The sequence below is a fragment of the Herpailurus yagouaroundi genome, unplaced genomic scaffold (assembly GCF_014898765.1).
Source record: "Herpailurus yagouaroundi ecotype Mexico unplaced genomic scaffold, PumYag 188, whole genome shotgun sequence".
NCBI lineage: Eukaryota > Metazoa > Chordata > Mammalia > Carnivora > Felidae > Herpailurus > Herpailurus yagouaroundi.
Genome location: NW_024412419.1, coordinates 26,549,120 through 26,567,954, shown reverse-complemented (window position 1 = coordinate 26,567,954; position 18,835 = coordinate 26,549,120). Strand labels below are relative to the sequence as shown.

The window sequence follows — 18,835 nt, the reverse complement described above, 5'->3', positions numbered from 1 at the left end:
AACATCTGGACATCTTTCTGAACTTTGGCTAAAATTCCAGATTTCTTCCCTAGCATTTCATAGTATTGTCTGTTAAAAATGCAATGAAGTTTTTCCATATAGCTCTTACTGGGATCATTTTCCTTGGAACGCCTATAATGATGTTTGGTATTTTCCCCTGGATGTTACCTTCAGCTCCACAGCATCAATGCAAGCCATTAAACTATTTTTAAAATTGTGATATTTTACCTTTTAAGTAAATTACTAAGACACTCAAATGTACCAATTCAAGCTCTGTGGTAATGACTGAAAACTTACATTCTTTTTTCAGATGTGTCACAAGTGAGACCATAAATCTAAATTGCAAACTCTGTATAAAAGGTTTACTAAATATTTCATGCCTAAAAATCCTTCTTTGTATTTAACACCAGAGTATTTGGTGTTAACAATATGAATGGTTTTTCAAAACAGTTTTTCTTGGGGTTCCTAGGTGGCTCAGTTGGATAAGCATCTGACTTCGGCTCTGGTCACGATCTTGCAGTTTGTGAGCTCGAGCCCCACATTTGGCTTTGTGCTGCCAGCACAGACCAGATCCTCTGTCTCCCACTCTTTTTGACCCTCCCCCACTCACTCTCTCTCTCAAAAATAAACAAACATAAAAAAATAACTTTTCTTTGATCAATTGAAACTCTCAGGTGAGGGGCACTTGGGTGGCTCAGTCGGCTAAGTGTCCAACGTCAGCTCAGGTCATGATCTTAAGGTTCGTGGGTTCGAGCCCCACGTCGGGCTCTGTGCTGACAGCTCAGAGCCTAGAGCCTGCATCGGATTCTGTGTCTCCCACTCTCTCTGCTCCTCCCCCACTCATACTTCATCTCTCTCTCTCTCAAAAATAAACATTAAAAAAAAAAACCTCTCAGGTGAAATTTTTAGAGGTTTTTTTTGGGTGAAAATGATAGATCTTTTAACCTCCTCAATGATGATTGCAAAGCTTTGAGTTATGAGCTTTAAGTGAATATGACTGCTTCCTGGATGAAATAGGAGTTTAGCACTTTCAACACTACATTTTTGATCCCTGTTTGCATTCAAAATTCACATCTGCTGTAATAAGTCATGTTTTCATTTCAGAAGTGAAAATCACATGTTTTATTTTATATTAATTTTTGCACAGTATCAAAATACATTTCAGGATGTTTCAAGAAATGTTCCAAGCTAGAGTTCATTATCATATTCTTCCACAGTTTTAGAACATGAACATTTATGACATTTAAAAGGAATGTTAAGAAGCTTACCAACATTTTGCTGACACTTCATTCTGGGTGGGGTTTTTTTCTCTCCAATTTACAAGATTTAATTCAAATACAATATCCTTATAGCAAGGTGTATCAAGTATACAGCTTGATACATTTTCACAAACTGAACACGCCCATAAAATTAGCACCCACATTAAGAAAGAGAAGGTAACAGCATCCTAGATGCCCCAATCCCAAACCCTCTTTCAGTTACTTCCTTCTCACTCAAGAGTAACAAACATCCCGTTTTTGTACTTTACATAAATAGAACCATGAAGTATGTATTACTTTGTGTCTGCTTCTTTTGCTCATTCAGTTTTTGAGATCATCCATACTTTTACATGTAGTTACAGATCTTTCAATCTAATTATATTCAACTGTGTGAGACTGCCTTAATTGGTCTGTTTGGGTCGTTTACAGTTTGGAACACTATTAATGGTGCTGCTATGAATATTCACTGTTCTGACCAATACAGTAGCTAATAACCACAGGTGACTCTTTAAGTTTAAATAAAATTAAGTTGAAAATCAGGGGAGCCTGGCTGGTTCAGTTGGTAGAGCATGCAACACTTAATCTAGGGGTTTTGAGTTCAAGTCCTATGTTGGGCATAGAGCTTACTAAAAAAAACAATCACTTTCTCAGTTGCATAATCACATTCCAACTACTCAAAAGCCACATAGCTAGTAGCTACTGTAGCGACAACACAGAATATTAGACTCCTTCCATCACTGCAGAAAGTTTCATTGCACAGTACTGAATTTATGTGTGTGTGAGCATATAGAATTGCTGGGTCGTAGGGCATGCACATGTTCTGCATTGACAGATAACAGATAGGGTCAAACAGCTTTGGGGTATATCCATTTTTAATATTTTGTTATAAATTCTATTTTAAAATACTAAAACACTATTATTACTTTTCACCCAAGAATTGCAATGTACTAAAAATAAAACAACAACAACAAAAAAACTATTTAGAAGTAGCAACTGTTAGGACATGGAATGCTTCATAGGTAATGCACAATGCAGCCACATTATTTACCATGTCACAGGCTAAGCTAACAGATGTTGGAAATGTTTCTCATATGTAATTACAACAAAAGGTTCATTACCAATGAATGTCACAACAGAAAAAATCTTATCAGAATTTACATAATTAACTTCATTGCTAATGCAGTTACAGTATTACTATTTACCAGTTGCATTTCAATATTTTAACAATTCAGACAGCCATGTTCCTGTCTATCAGTTAAATCAGATCTGCTCATAGTCTCAATCAACACCAGGTATTACCAACCTTTTTAAGGCTTGGCAATCTGAGGGGCCAATGTTGTTGTTTAAACTGCATTTAATCACAAATGAATTTGTGCATTTATACATATATTCATTGGCCTTTTAAAAAAAATCATCTCTCCCTTATATCCCTTGCCCATTTTAAATATCAATTTATATTCTTTTACTATTATATATTACATAACACGATTGACCATGTATATCCTTTGCCCATTTTAAATTACAATTACTAATTTATAAATGTTCTTTTTATATTAAGGAAATTAGTCCTCTGCCTATATAAGTCTTACATATATTTCTTAATTCATAGTTTATCTTTTCCTATAGAATCGTTTTAAATGGTAAGTAGTCAACATTCTTAATTTCTTCCTTTTTGGCTTGTGTCTTATGCCATACTTTGAAAGCCCCAACTTCTCAAGGAATATATGAAAAATTAATTCCTGCTTTTTTTCTGGCATTTGTTTTTAAAATATTTGATATATCTGTAATTTACTTTGGTATAAAAAGTGAGATGCAGATTCAGCTTTATATTTTTCCAAGTGGCCTGACATGTCTTTGTAAGACACTGCTCGTTACCCACCTGGTATCCATTCTCCCTTACTAACAGAACTGTGACTTTGTTTAAGGCAGAGACATATCCAGGTTAATACACTTTCCTAAACTCTTGCAGCAAGGGATGACCAAGTGATTCAGTTCTGTCCCAAGATACAAGGTGGTGAAGTCACAGAATGCAATTTTAAAAAAAAGGCAACTTTGACTTGACATGTTCCTTTTGGCCTCTTGACTTTCACCTTTCTTTCTGCTAGGAATCTAGCAATGAAATGAAAGCCACACACTCAAAAGGGCAGAGTAAAAAGATAAAAGGAGTCTCTGAGTCCTCAATGACATTAAGTTGCCATATTTGTCCTGGATTATATACCCTTGGATTTCTTACCATGTGAGAAATATAAACTCATATTTAGTGAAGTCATTGATCATAGGGTTGCTTCTTGTAACCAAATGTTTTTTATCTGATGCAGTATCACCTCTTATTTAGTAATTCATCTTTAAGTGTTTCTTTATTGTTGTTGTTGTTTTGATTTTTGTTAGTTATCTATACACCCAACATGGGGCTTGAACTCACAACTCCAAGATTGAGTCATATGCTCTTCCAAATGAGTCAACCAGGTGCCCCAATAATTCATCTTTTTTTTTATCAATTTAACATGCCACCTTTATCATGTACTAATCTCATATATAATTGGGTATATTTCTGGAAACTCTCCTTTTTCATTGATCTAAATGACTTCAGTATTATCAATAGCTAATATATTAGCTAATGTGTACCAAGTACTAGGACAATCCAAAGGACAACAGCCCTTTGAGCTTTTATTATTTAATATTAATGTGCAATACTTGAAAGCCTAAAACTAACATTGACTTTAAAAAGCGGAGGGGCGCCTGGGTGGTTCAGTCGGTTGAGTGACCGACTTTGGCTCAGGTCATGATCTCATGGTTTGTGGGTTCAAGCCCCACGTCGGGCTCGGTGCTGACAGCTCGGAGCCTGGAGCCTGCTTCTGATTCTGTGTCTCCCTCTCTCTCTGTCCCTCCCCTGCTCATGTTCTGTCTCTGTCTCAGAAATAAATAAATATAAAAAAAATTAAAAAAAAAAAAGTGGAATAGGAAGAATTAAAAGGGAAAGCAAAGGAAAGATGTTTCCATTATTTATACAATGGACTGTGATAAAAAAAAAGACAACTATACCTAGGTTGTTGAGTGGCAACACTGATATTCCAGATCATAATGAAAAGAACACTAGATTTGAAGTTTGGAGACTTAAAAAAAAATTTATTTTTAATGTTTATTTATTTCTGAGATAGAGCATGAACGGGGGAGGGTTGGAGAGAGGGAGACACAGAATCCGAAGCAGGCTCCAGGCTCTGAGCTGTCAGCACAGAGCCCGACGCGAGGCTCGAACTCACGGACCATGAGATCATGACCTGAGCCGAAGTCGAATGCTTAACCGACTGAGCCACCCAGGTGCCCCACTTTTCTTTTCTTTTAATATTTATTTATTTTTTTGGAGAGTGCAAGCAGGGGAGGGGCAGAGAGAGGGGAACAGAGGATCTGAAGCTGGCTCTGTGCTAACAGGCGACAGCAGCGAGCCTGATGCAGGGCTCGAAATCAGGAACTGGGAGATCATGACCTGAGCCAGAGTTGGACACTCAACTGACTGAGCCACCAGGTGCCCCTGGAGACTTAAACTCTTAACTGTGTGGGTGAACAGTGTTATTTTATTATTAAATCTTTTTAAGTTTATTTATTTATATTTTGAGAGGGCGCAAGCTCGAGTGAGGGAAGGGCAGAGAGAGAAGGAGAGGGAGAGAGAGGGAGAGAGAGAGAGAGAGAGAGAGAGAGAGAGAGAGAGAGAGAATCTTGAGCAGGCTCTACAATGTCAGCATAGAGCCCCATAGGTTTGCGGGGTTCAAACCTATGAACTGTGAGATCATGCCCTGAGCCAAAATCAAGAGGTGGATGTTTAATTGACTGAGCCGCCCAAGCACCCACAACAGGGTTATTTTAGACAATCCTTTCTTAGGCCTAATTTCCTCATCTGTATGAGAAATGATTATACTCATTAGATCATCTCTAAGGTCTTGCCTAACTTCAACTAAACTTCAACACTCTGAAAGACTAATGCTAAGGCTGCTGGTTTTGAAATGCACTGGCTTTGGATTTGAATTCAGGACTCAATGACCAGGTTCATGTATTCATTCAAAAAAACTGGGATACACTGATGAACATGTCAGAAAATGTCCTTGTCCCAAGGGAGCTTGCATTATAGTGGAGGAATAACAGTAATAAAAAAGATGAAAAATGATAATTTACCTATGTTAGATACATAACCTGTTTAGAACCGTTAAAAAAAGATTTTAAGGGGAGCCTGACTGGCTCAGTTAAGCATCCAACTCTTGATCTCAGCTCAGGTCTTGATCTCAGGGTCATGAGTTCAAGCTCTGCAATGGGCTCCAGCCTGGGTGTGGAGTCTACTTAAAAAAAAAAATTAAGACTACATTATAACACACATATAGAAAAAAACATAAAACATACAGCTTAATGACTTAATAAAAACCAAACACCCATGAAAGTCCTTCTTATGACTCTTTCCAAATACAACCCTTCTCCCTTCCCATTAAGGGTAACCACTAACCTTTTTTTTAATGTTTATATATTCTTGAGAGAGATAGACAGAGACAGAGTGTGAGTGGGAGAGGGTCAGAGAGACAGGGAGACACAGAATCTGAAGCAGGTTCCAGGCTCTGAGCTGTCAGCATAGAGCCTGATGTGGGGCTCAAACTCTCACACTGTGAGGTCATGACCTGAGCCGAAGTCGGACTCTTAACTGACTGAGCCACCCAGGTGCCCCAACCACTAACCTTTAATGGTGGTCACTTTCTTGTTTTTTATAAACATGACTTTGTCAATTGGATTGTGGTAGTGGTTGTACAACTAGACAAACTTAATAAAAATTATCAAACTGTATACCAATGATGGATGAACTCTGTGGCATGTAATATACATCATTAAAGCTGTTTAAAAAAAAACTTTGCACCTCAATATGTATCTCTAAACACCATCACTTAATTTTGCCTGTGTTTGAACTTCACACAAAGGGAGCAACACAGTATAAGTTCTTTGGTGTCTGCTTTGTTCATTCATAATACTTGTGTAATTCTCCATGTTCTTACACGTGGCTCCAGTCATTCATTTTCATTGGATAACACTCCACTGTGTTATACCTATTTACCCATTCTGTGTTGATGGACATGCTGATTCCAATTTTTGGCTATTGTGTACCATGCACATGTCTCTTGTGGCATATGAACATGCATTTCTGCTGGGGAAAATCAAAAATAGAATTGCATATCTTGGCTTTTTGTATTAAAAGCATGTTTCTGGTACTGTACTTCTAAACAAGAGCCCTGACAAAGAAAACATGGCTTGGAACGTCAGGTACAGACTAATGCCAACTTAACCTGTTCAATTTCATAACCTACTAAACTTCAGCCAAATGGGTTTTCATATCCTTCTACACACCCACTATTTCCTCTGTCTGGATAGTCTTCCCTCCCACCTCTGCCTAGTTAACTTTTACTTACTCCTAAGATTATACCTTAAGCATCACTGCCTAAGGGAAGGCTTTTCTCATCTAATTCTTCTATTATACATTCTCTTGCTACCACAGACCTACAGTTCTTATTTCTCTACTTGTTGCAATTGTTTTACAATTTGTGAAACTCTCTCTCCAAAAATACTGGCTCATTAAAGTTAGTGTGTACATGTGTGGTTTTTGCATACCACTGTATCCTTGTACCTAACACAGTACCCAGCACATACAGAGTGGGCAATAAATACCTGATTGATAACTATTATCTCTTCATATTCAGGGTACCCAATTCAAATGCCATTTCTTTTGAATGTTTCATTCTTGGGACCACCACCAGTACCATCCTTTGAAAATAAATTTTTATTAGGCAAAAGATTTTCCTAAGTCCCATGGGGCAAAGAAGATTGAATATGAGGGACTTAGCACCTAGGCCCATCATCATGAATAAGAGTTAAGAGAAAATAATTCTGTATAAGGATTACAAAACATATGGAGTGTTTCCTTATCAAATGGTGCGTCCTATTTAAGTAATACTTCACATAGCAACTGATTAATACCACAAAAGTGAGTAGGGTCATTATAAAATCAAGCAAAAATACATAATTTCAATCATTTACCTTCAACAACGAGGACTTATTATGTGAATAGCAGCAATCCACTTGTATTTGATAAAAATTGCTCAGTGGCAACTATTATAGAAAAACCAAGGTATCTGTTCTCGATAAACCTAATTTACTTATATTCCGAGTGTTAAGAAAATTATTACAAATAGCAAAGTTTACTTCTCTACTATACTAATAACCTTCACATGCTCTAATTACAAGTTCAAAATACCTTATAAAAATATTTTTTCATACCAATATCTAACTTTTAAAAAATCTCAGTGATAGCACAAATATACCACTGAACTAGCTACAAGGGATGTTTAAGGAATTTTTTTCAAGCACTTGCAAACTACACATATCTTCAAAGTAAAAACGCATGGATATTTTGCATAAAATAAGAAAAGCTGAAACTACGGTTACTACCAACACAAAAATGAAAAATTGGGTATTAATTTACTGATGCCATCTTAATCATCCCGACATTCTTTCCTTTAATTAACCTCCAAGATGCAACCTCAGCATATCAAAAGAATTTCAATGAGAAATCTAACCTTAAGCTTCATGCTTAATAATATGCCTTCAACAGGGAATATTCTCATTTCTGAATTTCAGACCACTATACTCCATAGAGAAAAGGTAGGGTCTAAAATGTATACCAGTTTGTTACAAAGAAAATATAATCACAAGTGGAACTTTCTTCAGAAGATATCATGATTTGAAGTTCAGAGACAGAAGACTGTCTAGCATTATGAAGGTCAAAATCTTATTTTGGGATTTATTTACAAAGTGGCAACAGATTCTCAAACATACAGACTACTGTTAGGAAAGTACACAAATGAGAAATAAAGCATCTGTAATTCAGTTTCTAAGGGAAATTAAAATGTAGTGAAAGGGAAGATGTTAACACAAGGGTTCCCTTCAAGAACCATTTATGAAAGGTGGTGACAAAACACTATTATTTTGGGGCGCCTGGGTAGCTCAGTCAGTTAAGCGTCTGACTTCAGCTCAGGTCATGATCTCACAGTCCGTGAGTTCGAGCCCCGTGTCAGTCTCTGTGCTGAAGGCTCAGAGCCCGGAGCCTGCTTCAGATTCTGTGTCTCCCTCTCTCTCTGCCCCTCCCCTGCTCATGCTCTGTCTCAAAAAAATAAATAAATAAATAAAATAAAATAACACTATTATTTTATGTTATCAGAGCAGAGAATCGCTGAGGGTGATTTTTAGTTCTATCAAGACTTATTTCAGACTGCCATGCCATGCAACCAGAAAGAATTATATTAATACAAGCCTATGACGTGTGTTGTCATCCTTTGCTGCAAAGAACAAAACAACAAACCCAACTTGTTCACTATAAAAAAAGAAGAAAAAAAAAAAAAGAATTGCATGGAAGACATTATAACAAAACTTAAAAATGTGCCACAATTTCCTAAAGCCTAAAACTGGCTAAAATATGCATAAAAATGTAAAAGATAAATAAGTAACAATCATCTTAAAATATTCAATTAGTTTTGCTCAATATGAAAAATATTCTGTTTTTATTAGGTTGTAGAAGCATTATTTTATTCAATGTTTAAGTACAATGTAATTTTAAAAAATAAACAAAAATATCTACCTCATTATTTTCAGTCAATGCGAATTTTCACTAATTTAGAACTCTATATTAGCATTTTAATATTTGGGGAATTTTTTGGAAACACACACCATTATATAAAACTGTCTTATAGACCTTGGAAATAAGCAAGTTTAATAATGGTTCATAAAACTTTACAAATCTTCCTAAACTGTTTTCTAATACAATGAAAATTATAAAGAGATTTTGATTTTTAATCCAAATTTCAATTATTTTACAATCAATTTGAAATATAAGTAAATATAATTTACTCATAATTCTCCTTTTGAGGATTAACATTCATCACAATTGCTACAACTGAAAACACACACACGCGCACACACACAACTAGAAGAGACTATCTGGCGAGTTCTGTTTTAAAAATACTAATGAACTAATAATTAAGTTGGAATCATGATTTAAAATCAGTATGACTTAGAAAATATTATTATATAAAAATTCAAGGAAAGGACATTATCACGGTCAGCTTATCATTGTTAGCAGTAATGTCTCTGGTACAAATTTACAAATTACATTTCCAAACTGACAATCTGTTTTAACTACTTTGCTCATTAGCCCATGAGTATGTTGGTTGACCTTGAAACATGATAAATAGTACCTACATATACCCTAAAGAGCAGAAGTTCTCATGATTAAATGTTGTTATTTTTAAACTCCTTTTTAGAACATCAATACCTCATTTTATCTTCATCATTAGGGAATAAACACAATACAATACATAAACTTTTCATTCACATCTTAAAGAACTGATAGGTTAAAAAAATTAAACCAGTTTTTGATAGAATGGGTCCCAAAATGGTTTAATGTACTGCTTAGTAAAATTCTACCCCCTGGAACCAACCCCCAAACTTCTTGGGGGAAGATTCAGGGTCAACACTATGAATATCAAATATAATAATTGACTGTAACAAAGTAGTGACCTCAGGAATTTCTTATGTGTGACAAATGTTTACAGTTGCTACTTCTGTAGCTATTGATCCTTCCTCACAACTTCATATTATTTTAGGTTCCAGAAATTCTGTCCCTCTGGTGCTTCAATCTATTGTCCTAAGCTTGTTTTTAAAAATTAGCATATGTAATTTTCACATTATTCTGGCTCAAAGATAGCTCCACCCTTTTCCTGTAGCTTAAAATAAATTTTTCCTTTTTTTTTTTCCCCCTTTCTTTTTTAGGGAAAGGAGGAGAGATGGGTTTGGTACTTTGAAGACTTGCTTCAGAGTTGCTAGATATTTCCTGATGCATAAAGTTGTTAAAGGAATGGTATCATATTGAGGACAGCAGTTAACTCTTCCAGCTGAGACCAGAAAGGATAATATAATTTGCTGATAGTTAACAGGCATTTGCTGTTTTATGGACATAAATAAAATATTTAATCTACTTCACAAAGTTATATTAACTAAAGTATACACCAGGGTATATGAAATAATTTGCAACAAAATTTCACTAAAATTTCTTAATATTTCCCTTAGCAAATACTGTACATTTGTTAGAGTACCTGATACTTGTTTAGTAATACAGGACAAGGTGTTATAAAACAAAACACACAGCTGGGAAGCATTTTATTTTTTTCTACTTCATATAACATTATTCAAGACCACAAGATTTTAAAGGTCTCTTTCCAGCAACTTTTATGACTTAGGAGTACCACTTAAAAATATTTCTGATGCTATAAATATTACTATTTCTCTACATATTGACAATTTTAATAATGCCATATCCATTATACCTCCTGCTCCTTTGGTCAGAAAGATAAACATAAATTGAAATCAGATATTTAGGCATTCAAAAATAGTTTTTCAAAGCATACCCAAGCAAACCAAATCTACAGCAGCAACTGTTAAAAAATTAGTTTTAGTTGTTATTAGGACTCTTAACAAGGACATACTGAAGCATGTATGAGATTTTTAAAATTATACACAATTTAAAAAACAACTCTGAATTTATAAATAAAAGATTAATGGCCAAATTAAAGAAAGGTTAAGCATCAGATTGAAAATATCTCAACTTTTAGGCTATTCAGAAATATATTTTGTGAATAAAAAGAATAATTTCATAAATATATACGTATAAATATAAATATATATCTACAGGATCTGCAATGCAGGAGAAAACCCTTTAAAGAAAAAATTGCGCTTTTAGATTATTAGGATGCTGCCATATTTACCCTTTGAATGAAATATAATTACCATTCCAGGTGCTTTTGGCACAAGTTTTTAGGTGAATATTGACACAATCTTAAAAACACAATGCTTTTAAATTTTATTCACTGGAATATGAAGAATCAAACAGAATTCGGAATTCTGACCAAAAAAAATCCAGATAACTGCAAATAATACAAAAAAATGTTGTTTTAAAAAGACTTTCAACCTGCCTTTACATGTGGAACATGTAAAATTTTACCAGCAACAGGATTTCTTCAATCCCCTTAGCAAGAGTTCCCAGCCTACACACACAAATGTAACATGTCTTTTTCTACTCATATATGACTTAGATCACACCCCAGTATATAAGGACAAAAAATAAATGTATAGTAAAAAGATTGGATAAATCAGGAGAGGCTTTTTGGTCTTGAATTCTTCACCCACTAACAATGAAGCAGCACTGTAGGCAGCCCAAAACACACCAAACAGCTTTAAAAAAACAAACAAAAAAGACAAAAGGCAGCATATTAGCAAGTCAATTAACATTCTGGGTATCAGACAGTAAAATAACATTCACAATAGTTTCTTAAAACAACCCTGACAACCAATTGTGGTAAACAGTAAAACTTAATGTTTAAGATTATTATTAAGAATGTTTATCCTTGCTTTGTTCCTTGACGTATGCAAATGAAGTCTTTTGTTATCACACTTGTCTAATCCTAGGAATGACTCGGAGTGCCTATTAAAAAGAGAATCCGGGGATTCACTCTAGCTTGCTAAATCAAAATCTCGTCAGGGAAGGGTTTTGTTAATTAGTCTTTTTAACAGTGTCCCTGGTGATTTAAGATAAGGCAAGTTTTGGCTAACTGAAAGAAATTTGGCCAACTGAAAGAAATGTGCTGAAAGAAAATTAATTTCATTACAAAGTAAACTTTTTCCTGTTTTTTCTTCTAAGAAGTAGGAAAACAGACTAAGCGAAAATTTTACACAATGTTTATGAAATAGAACAGCATTTTCCCAGAAATTGGTAAAAGTATGGGGTTAAATAAAAAGGAGAAAAAAAATAACAGTTTGGTCAAGAGTTTAATTAAATACAATGTACTGTGGTTTTCAGATTATACGTGTACCAAATTTTAAGCTATTTCCACTGGAAACTTATAGAACACTTACTGATGTAGTTGCAAACGGCATTTTATAGAATAAAATTAAAGGAAGAACTTCAAGGGTAGAAATCAGAGAAACTATGACAGAAAAGGACTTGGCACAGGGCAGGATATCTCAACCTTGTACTACTGACATTTTGGAGCTGGATAATTGTTATGGGAAGCTGTCCTGTGCATGACAGGATTTTTAGCAGAATCCCTGCCCTTGACCCATGACATACTAGAAAGATTCCACTCCCAACATCGTTTGTGACACCCCATATGTCTCCAGACATTGCCAAATGTCCTTGGGAGGCAAAATCGTCCTTAAGAACCACTGGTAGAAAGGTCAAAAATAAATACCGACAGCCTGAAAATGTATTTGAGATGGTCCGGTTTTCTACTGTTCTTTTTAAACTAAAACAAAAAGCTACAAAATATTTTAGACTTTCAGAAAAGTATAGGGAAATATATGAAATAAGATTATGATCAAATTGCATTTGTATGTCATACATTTTTTTTTGTTATAAGTAAATAGTTAAAGATTGGTAAGAATTACAGAGATTTAATGTTAAAAAATAATGCTTGTAGATTAAACTGTATTCTAATGAGATTTAAATGATAAGAGTTTTGCAACATATTTCTCCATAAATCTTGGACTTGGAAACAAACATACAATGGCTCACTACAAACAGAAGATTAAACAATTAGGAAAAAGAACTGGGGAAAGAAAAATCTGAAGTTTAAAACAATTGTATCCTAAAATTTTAATGACAAAAGACTTTCTGGTTCATAATAATACATTCATAAATTGCATAAAGAATGTTAAACACCAACTTTCAATTGAACTTGATTACTAAAAGTGACCAGAAGACACACAGTTTTAGCAATTTTGGGAGTAGTCTTAGAAGTATTCAAACAGGCTTTAACCCAAGTTAAAACAACACACAAACAAGAAAGATCCTGAATGATTCAGTAAAGTGGTACGTTCACTAAAGCTAGATAATTACATGTCAGCAATGGGGCTAGCTTCTGTACTGTAAGACTTTTAAATTAAGTGCTGATAATGCCAATTAAAAAAAAAAGATTTCAGGATTAGAAGGCAGAGAGAAGAATGATCTGGTACTTGGTCTCTAAAGTGATCAAGTAGTTCTAATATACAAAGATGTTCTCAAAATATTCTTTTATAATATAGGTAATAACAACTACTAATTGAGTGTCTTCTCTGTGCCAAGCATAAATACTTTACCATTTTGATAATGAACCCTAAAAAACAGATGTCAAGATTCCCAATTTGCAGAGGAGGATAAGAAAAGGTATCGCCCCAAGCGGGTAGCAAATAAATGGAAGAACCAGATTTCGAATTTAGAACTAATTGGTTCCAAAATCTCTACTCTTCTCAATACCTAATACTTATATCTCATTATTACCCTGTAGTTAACCAATTCTAAAAGGAATCTTTTCTCCCATATATTAGAATTAGTAAGGGACTTTAAATAAAACCAAATGTCAGAAAAATTAATTGGCTGTACTTAAAAACAAATACTTTAATGTGAAGGCTACATAATGGCAGTTCTGAAAGTGGTAGTCTTAAGAAGTTCTGTATTTTTGGGGCACCTGGGTGGCTAGGTCAGTTAAGCGTCTGACTTCGGCTCAGGTCACGATCTCAAGGTTCATTGAATTCAAGCCCCGCAACAGGCTCTGTGCTGACAGCACGGAGACTGGAGCCCACTTCAAGTGGCTCTCTGCCCCTCCTCCGCCCCTGCTCACATTCTCTCAAAAAAAAACATTAAAAAAAAGAAAAAAGTTCTATATTTTCTCATAAAGAAAAAAATTACATTCATTGTGTAATATAAATACATGTGCTAAGCATTTATTTCCCAAAGTTATTCAAAATTTAGGTTATCTTACTACTTATTAATACTTAATATTATCAGTAAATGTTTAATATGCATTTATGTTAATGTAAATTTAACACAGCATAAAGAAGTGCTGATCTCTGCAACATAGAAAAGCCAATTTATTACAACCATGTCTTTCATATTTGATAAGGGAGTTATTATTCAAATAGGAGTACCAGTTATTAAATAAATGTCTGGTAAAATCTTAAATATAAGTCACCTACAAAATCTAAGTCCTATGAAGTTGTATTATAAACACAGAGAAGAGCCATTTGCAGCTACAGGGATGGAACTAGAGGGCATTATGCGAAGTAAAATTAGTCAGAGAAACACAAATATCGTATGACCTGACTCATATGAGGAATTTAAGATACAAAACAGATGAGCATAAGGGAAGGGAAGCAAAAATAATATAAAAACAAGGAGGGACACAAAACATAAAAGACTCAAATACAGAGAACAGAGGGTTGCTGGAGGGATTGCAGGAGAGAGGATGGTCTAAATTGGTAAGGGGCATTAAGGAATCTACTCCTGAAATCATTGTTGCACCATATGCTAACTAACTTGGATGTAAATTAAACAATAAATAAATTAAAAATAAATAAAAATAAATAAAGGTTATGGAAAAGACCAAAAATAAATAAATAAACAAACAAACAAACAAACAAACAAACACACAAACACAGAGAAGAAAAATTCAACATTAAAAAATTTATCTGAGGGGTGCCTGGGTGGCTTGGTCGGTTAAGCGTCTGACTTCAGCTCAGGTTATGATCTCACGATCCGTGAGTTCGAGCCCCGCGTCGGGCTCTGTGCTGACAGCTCAGAGCCTGGAGCCTGTTTCAGATTCTGTGTCTCCCTCTCTCTCTGCCCCTCCCCTGTTCATGCTCTGTCTCTCTCTGTCTCAAAAATAAATAAACGTTAAAAAAATTTTTTTTTAAATAAAAAATTTATCTGAGTGTAATATCCTGTACCCTGATTTGCTCTTTGTTCTTTACTCCTCTCTAGACATACATTATAATTTCTGGTGATTAAAATGAGAAAATAGGGGCGCCTGGGTGGCACAGTCGGTTAAGCGTCCGACTTCAACCAGGTCACGATCTCACGGTCCGTGAGTTCGAGCCCCGCGTCGGGCTCTGGGCTGATGGCTCGGAGCCTGGAGCCTGTTTCCGATTCTGTGTCTCCCTCTCTCTCTGCCCCTCGCCCGTTCATGCTCTGTCTCTCTCTGTCCCAAAAATAAATAAATGTTGAAAAAAAAATTTAAAAAAATAAAAATAAAAATAAAAAATAAAATGAGAAAATAAAAGAAACACAATCAATGACTAAGATCACTGTTCCAAATACTTACAAATGTTTGATAGGTACAGACTACAATATTCTGAGCAGAGAACTAGTATACTTTTGTTATTGGAAAATAGTTAATTTTTATGATATACACTACTTACTTTTATAAGTGTAGATACCACTTCAAATGATCCAACCACCAGAAGTATAGGGGCTATAACAATGAGAGGAAGTAGTGAATATCCTATAACTCCAAGAACTTGGCCATATGCAACCTGTGAATTTTCAAAATTTTAAATAAATATCATAGAAATCAAGGTAAATTATTTTAATTACTACTGAACATCACATATTTATTGTTGTACTTTCATAAATGTGAGATTTAAGAAGAAATCAACAAGTATTAGGGCATCTGGGTGGTTCAGTTGGTTGAGCACCTGACTCTTGATTTCCGCTCAGGTCATAATCCCAGAGTCACGGGATCACGCCCTACACTGGGCTCTGCGCTGAATGTGGAGGCTGCTTAGGAATCTCTCTCTCTCTCTCTCTCTTCTCTCTCTCTCCCTGCCCCCAACCCTTTCCTCCCCAGCTCGTGCTCTCTCTCTAAAAAGATAAATCTTAAAAAAAAAAAGAAATCATGAAGTATCATATGCCTTATATTTCAAATTATCATATAACCCGCTATGTTCCTACAGTCTTATCAATCTACTACTGTTTCAATTATCATCAATTTTCTGATACCCAAATCTACATTTCCAGCCTTCTCTCTTTTGAGACTTATATATCCAATTACCTTCACTACAACTACAGTATACTTTGTCACTACTTTCCTTAAAGTTGTAGAAGGATTACTTTTATTTTAAATTTTTTTATTCATTTATTTTGAGAGAGAGAGAGAGCACAAGCAGGGAAAGGCATAGAGAGAGGGAGACAGAGAATCCCAAGCAGGTTCTGCTGTCTGTACAGCAGCCCAATGTGGGGCTGGGACCCACAAACCATGAGATCATGACCTAAGCCAAAATCAAGAGTTGGAGGTTTAACTCACCCAGGCACCCCAGAAGGATTACTTAAAGGGATCACAACCATCTTAATTCAAGCAAAAAAATCAAGGTCTCGAAAGCTACATGTGGTAATTGCAGACTAAAAGGGAAGGGAGGGCAGGAAGAAGAGACTGAAGGAAAAAATATTTTTTAGTGGCTACTGTGTGTCAAGCTCTGTGATAGATCAAGACAGATCAAATGCAGCAACAATCCTGCAATCCTACAATGGAGGTATTACTGCCTCCATTACGAAGAAACTGATTTTTAGAGAGACAAAGTGCTTTGTTCAGGAAAGCAAAGTTGGTATGAGAAAAGAGTTCAAATTAAGATCCAGGTCTCTTAACTCCTACATCAACAGTTCCAAATTACCAAGGCATTTAGTGATATCTTTTTTCATATAAATATTACATGGCATTGTGTTAAAACATAATAATATGTGAACAAATATAATTTTAAATCTCCATTAGAATTATTTTATATTTCCATATGCAGAGTGAAAAAGTTTCACAGATAAATGTTATTCTAAATTTATTTAAGGGTTTTAGGTTAAGATAATGGATTGAGCACATATATCTAGTATCATTCCCTCTTGAAACTATACTAAAAGGGGAAAAACTTTTTTTTAAAAGAGGCATAAAAAATGGAAACTAAACCACAAAATGATCATGCATTTTGAGAACACTGCACATGCCTGGGAGAAACTAAGTAGCAGAAAAATACATAGAGGCCATATAGGTTGCTCACTAGGGAGAGGAGAACTGATCCCTAAGTGACACATTAAAAATGTATAAATATGAAGGCACACCTCAGCACTCACCACAAGAAGTGATAACTAAAGGCTCAGTGAGCTCTGGATGAAACCCCTGCGCATTCTCAGAATACAGATAATGCAGATCAAGTTCATTCTCATTACTCACATACCTTACACTATTGTCAGTAATGTAAGCCCCAATGTATATATGAAATGATGAATAAAACAGGAAAAAAAAATAACACTATCACAAGAACCAGCAACAAAAGTCTGATCCTAAACTCTGGAAGTTTAGATCAGACACATGAAATAAAGAGAATAAGTGTAATGACAAAAAAGCCATTTATAAGAATCAAAGTATTATTTTGTATAAGATAACTGTATAGTTTTGGAGAAAATAAAGTTTGATGAAAGTTATTTCCTCATCTTTATAGTAACTGTCAGTTGTGACACTTTATGAATGATGGTATTTTCATACCATTCTTTGTGGCCCGCATGGTGTATAGATAACTATATATTCTATATCATAAAATACAATGTTTTATTTCATTAATAATAGAATTTTCTTCAAAAAAGAGGCTTAAACAGAAGAACAGAAGATGGGACAACAGCAACATAATTTTGGAAGCTGGAAAGCAGATAAACAAGAGCTAAGTAACACAGCAGATCTTTCTACCAAATGTGACAAAAGAGCTCAAGATCTCTACATTTAGCAATCAATTCTCATTTAGGACAATGAATCACTTCTCTGCCTGGCATCCCCTCTGCTTTACTCTCTCCACAGAATAAACTACTAGGAAAAAAAAAAAAAGAATAAACTGTCAGAATTCCTAGGTTTAAAGTAATTCACAAAGTCTTATTTAATGGGGTAGCAATTCTAAAGGTGTGGCTAATGGGCTCCTGAGGGTCCCAGCAACTCTTCCAGAAGAATGGAAGGTCAAAACAATTTCATTTCTTTTCTTTTCTATTCTTTTCTTCCCTTCCCTTCTTTCCTTTCCTTCTTCCCTTCCCTTCTTTCCCTCCCTGTTAATGTTTATTTATTTATTTTGAGAGAGAGAGACAGCGTGAACAGGAGAGGGGCAAAGAGAGGGAGAAAGAGAATCCTAAGCAGGCTCTGCACTGTTAGTGCAGAACCTGATGCGGGGCTTGATCCCATGAACTATGAGATCATGACTTGAGCCAAAACTGAGTCAGATGCCTAACTGACTGAGCCACGCAGGCGCCCCGATAAAATTCTATCCTTAAGCAAAAATTAGAATTTTGGAAAAGTTGTGTCTACCACTGTAAGGTTAACAGTTTTCTAACACACATTTCTGATGAGATAGGTGATATTAAAGAATGTGATTTTCTGTTAGTGTACAGTAAGATGTGTCAACATTTAGAAGATCAGCAAAACCCAGTGAACCAGTATTTTCCAAATGATCATGCATGGGTAAAAAGATTCACCCAAAGTGACTTTTAATGAGACAGAATATGAAAAGTTCATTAAAAGGGTTTGAGATTCCTTATTGCAACAAACCTTTAAGAAACTACTACTTGTTGAACATAGGTGTAGGATCAGAGAAGAATAGCCACAATCATCTGAAAAAGCTACTAAAATACTCTTCCTTTTCTGGGCGCCAGCGTCTGACTCTGGATC

The 18,835-nt window shown here is 35.1% G+C and overlaps 1 protein-coding gene and 1 long non-coding RNA gene across 2 annotated transcripts in view; both read right to left on the bottom strand.

Annotated features, from left to right (window-relative positions):
- Positions 1-6,476: 6,476 nt before the first annotated feature.
- On the bottom strand, positions 6,477-8,358 carry LOC121044323 (uncharacterized). The gene is made up of 2 exons (XR_005797249.1): positions 6,640-8,358; positions 6,477-6,568 (listed from the first exon to the last, which is right to left on the bottom strand). It is a non-coding gene; the product is annotated as an uncharacterized LOC121044323 (long non-coding RNA).
- A 2,814-nt stretch (positions 8,359-11,172) lies between these two features.
- YIPF4 (Yip1 domain family member 4) overlaps positions 11,173-18,835 on the bottom strand; it is a 29,238-nt gene continuing 21,575 nt past the window's right edge. The window contains exons 5-6 of the mRNA XM_040496458.1: positions 15,567-15,680; positions 11,173-11,567 (exon numbers count right to left, since the gene is read on the bottom strand). Of these exons, the coding sequence (XP_040352392.1) occupies positions 11,430-11,567; positions 15,567-15,680 (252 nt within the window). The 3' untranslated portion in view covers positions 11,173-11,429. The remainder of the gene's footprint in view (positions 11,568-15,566; positions 15,681-18,835) is intronic.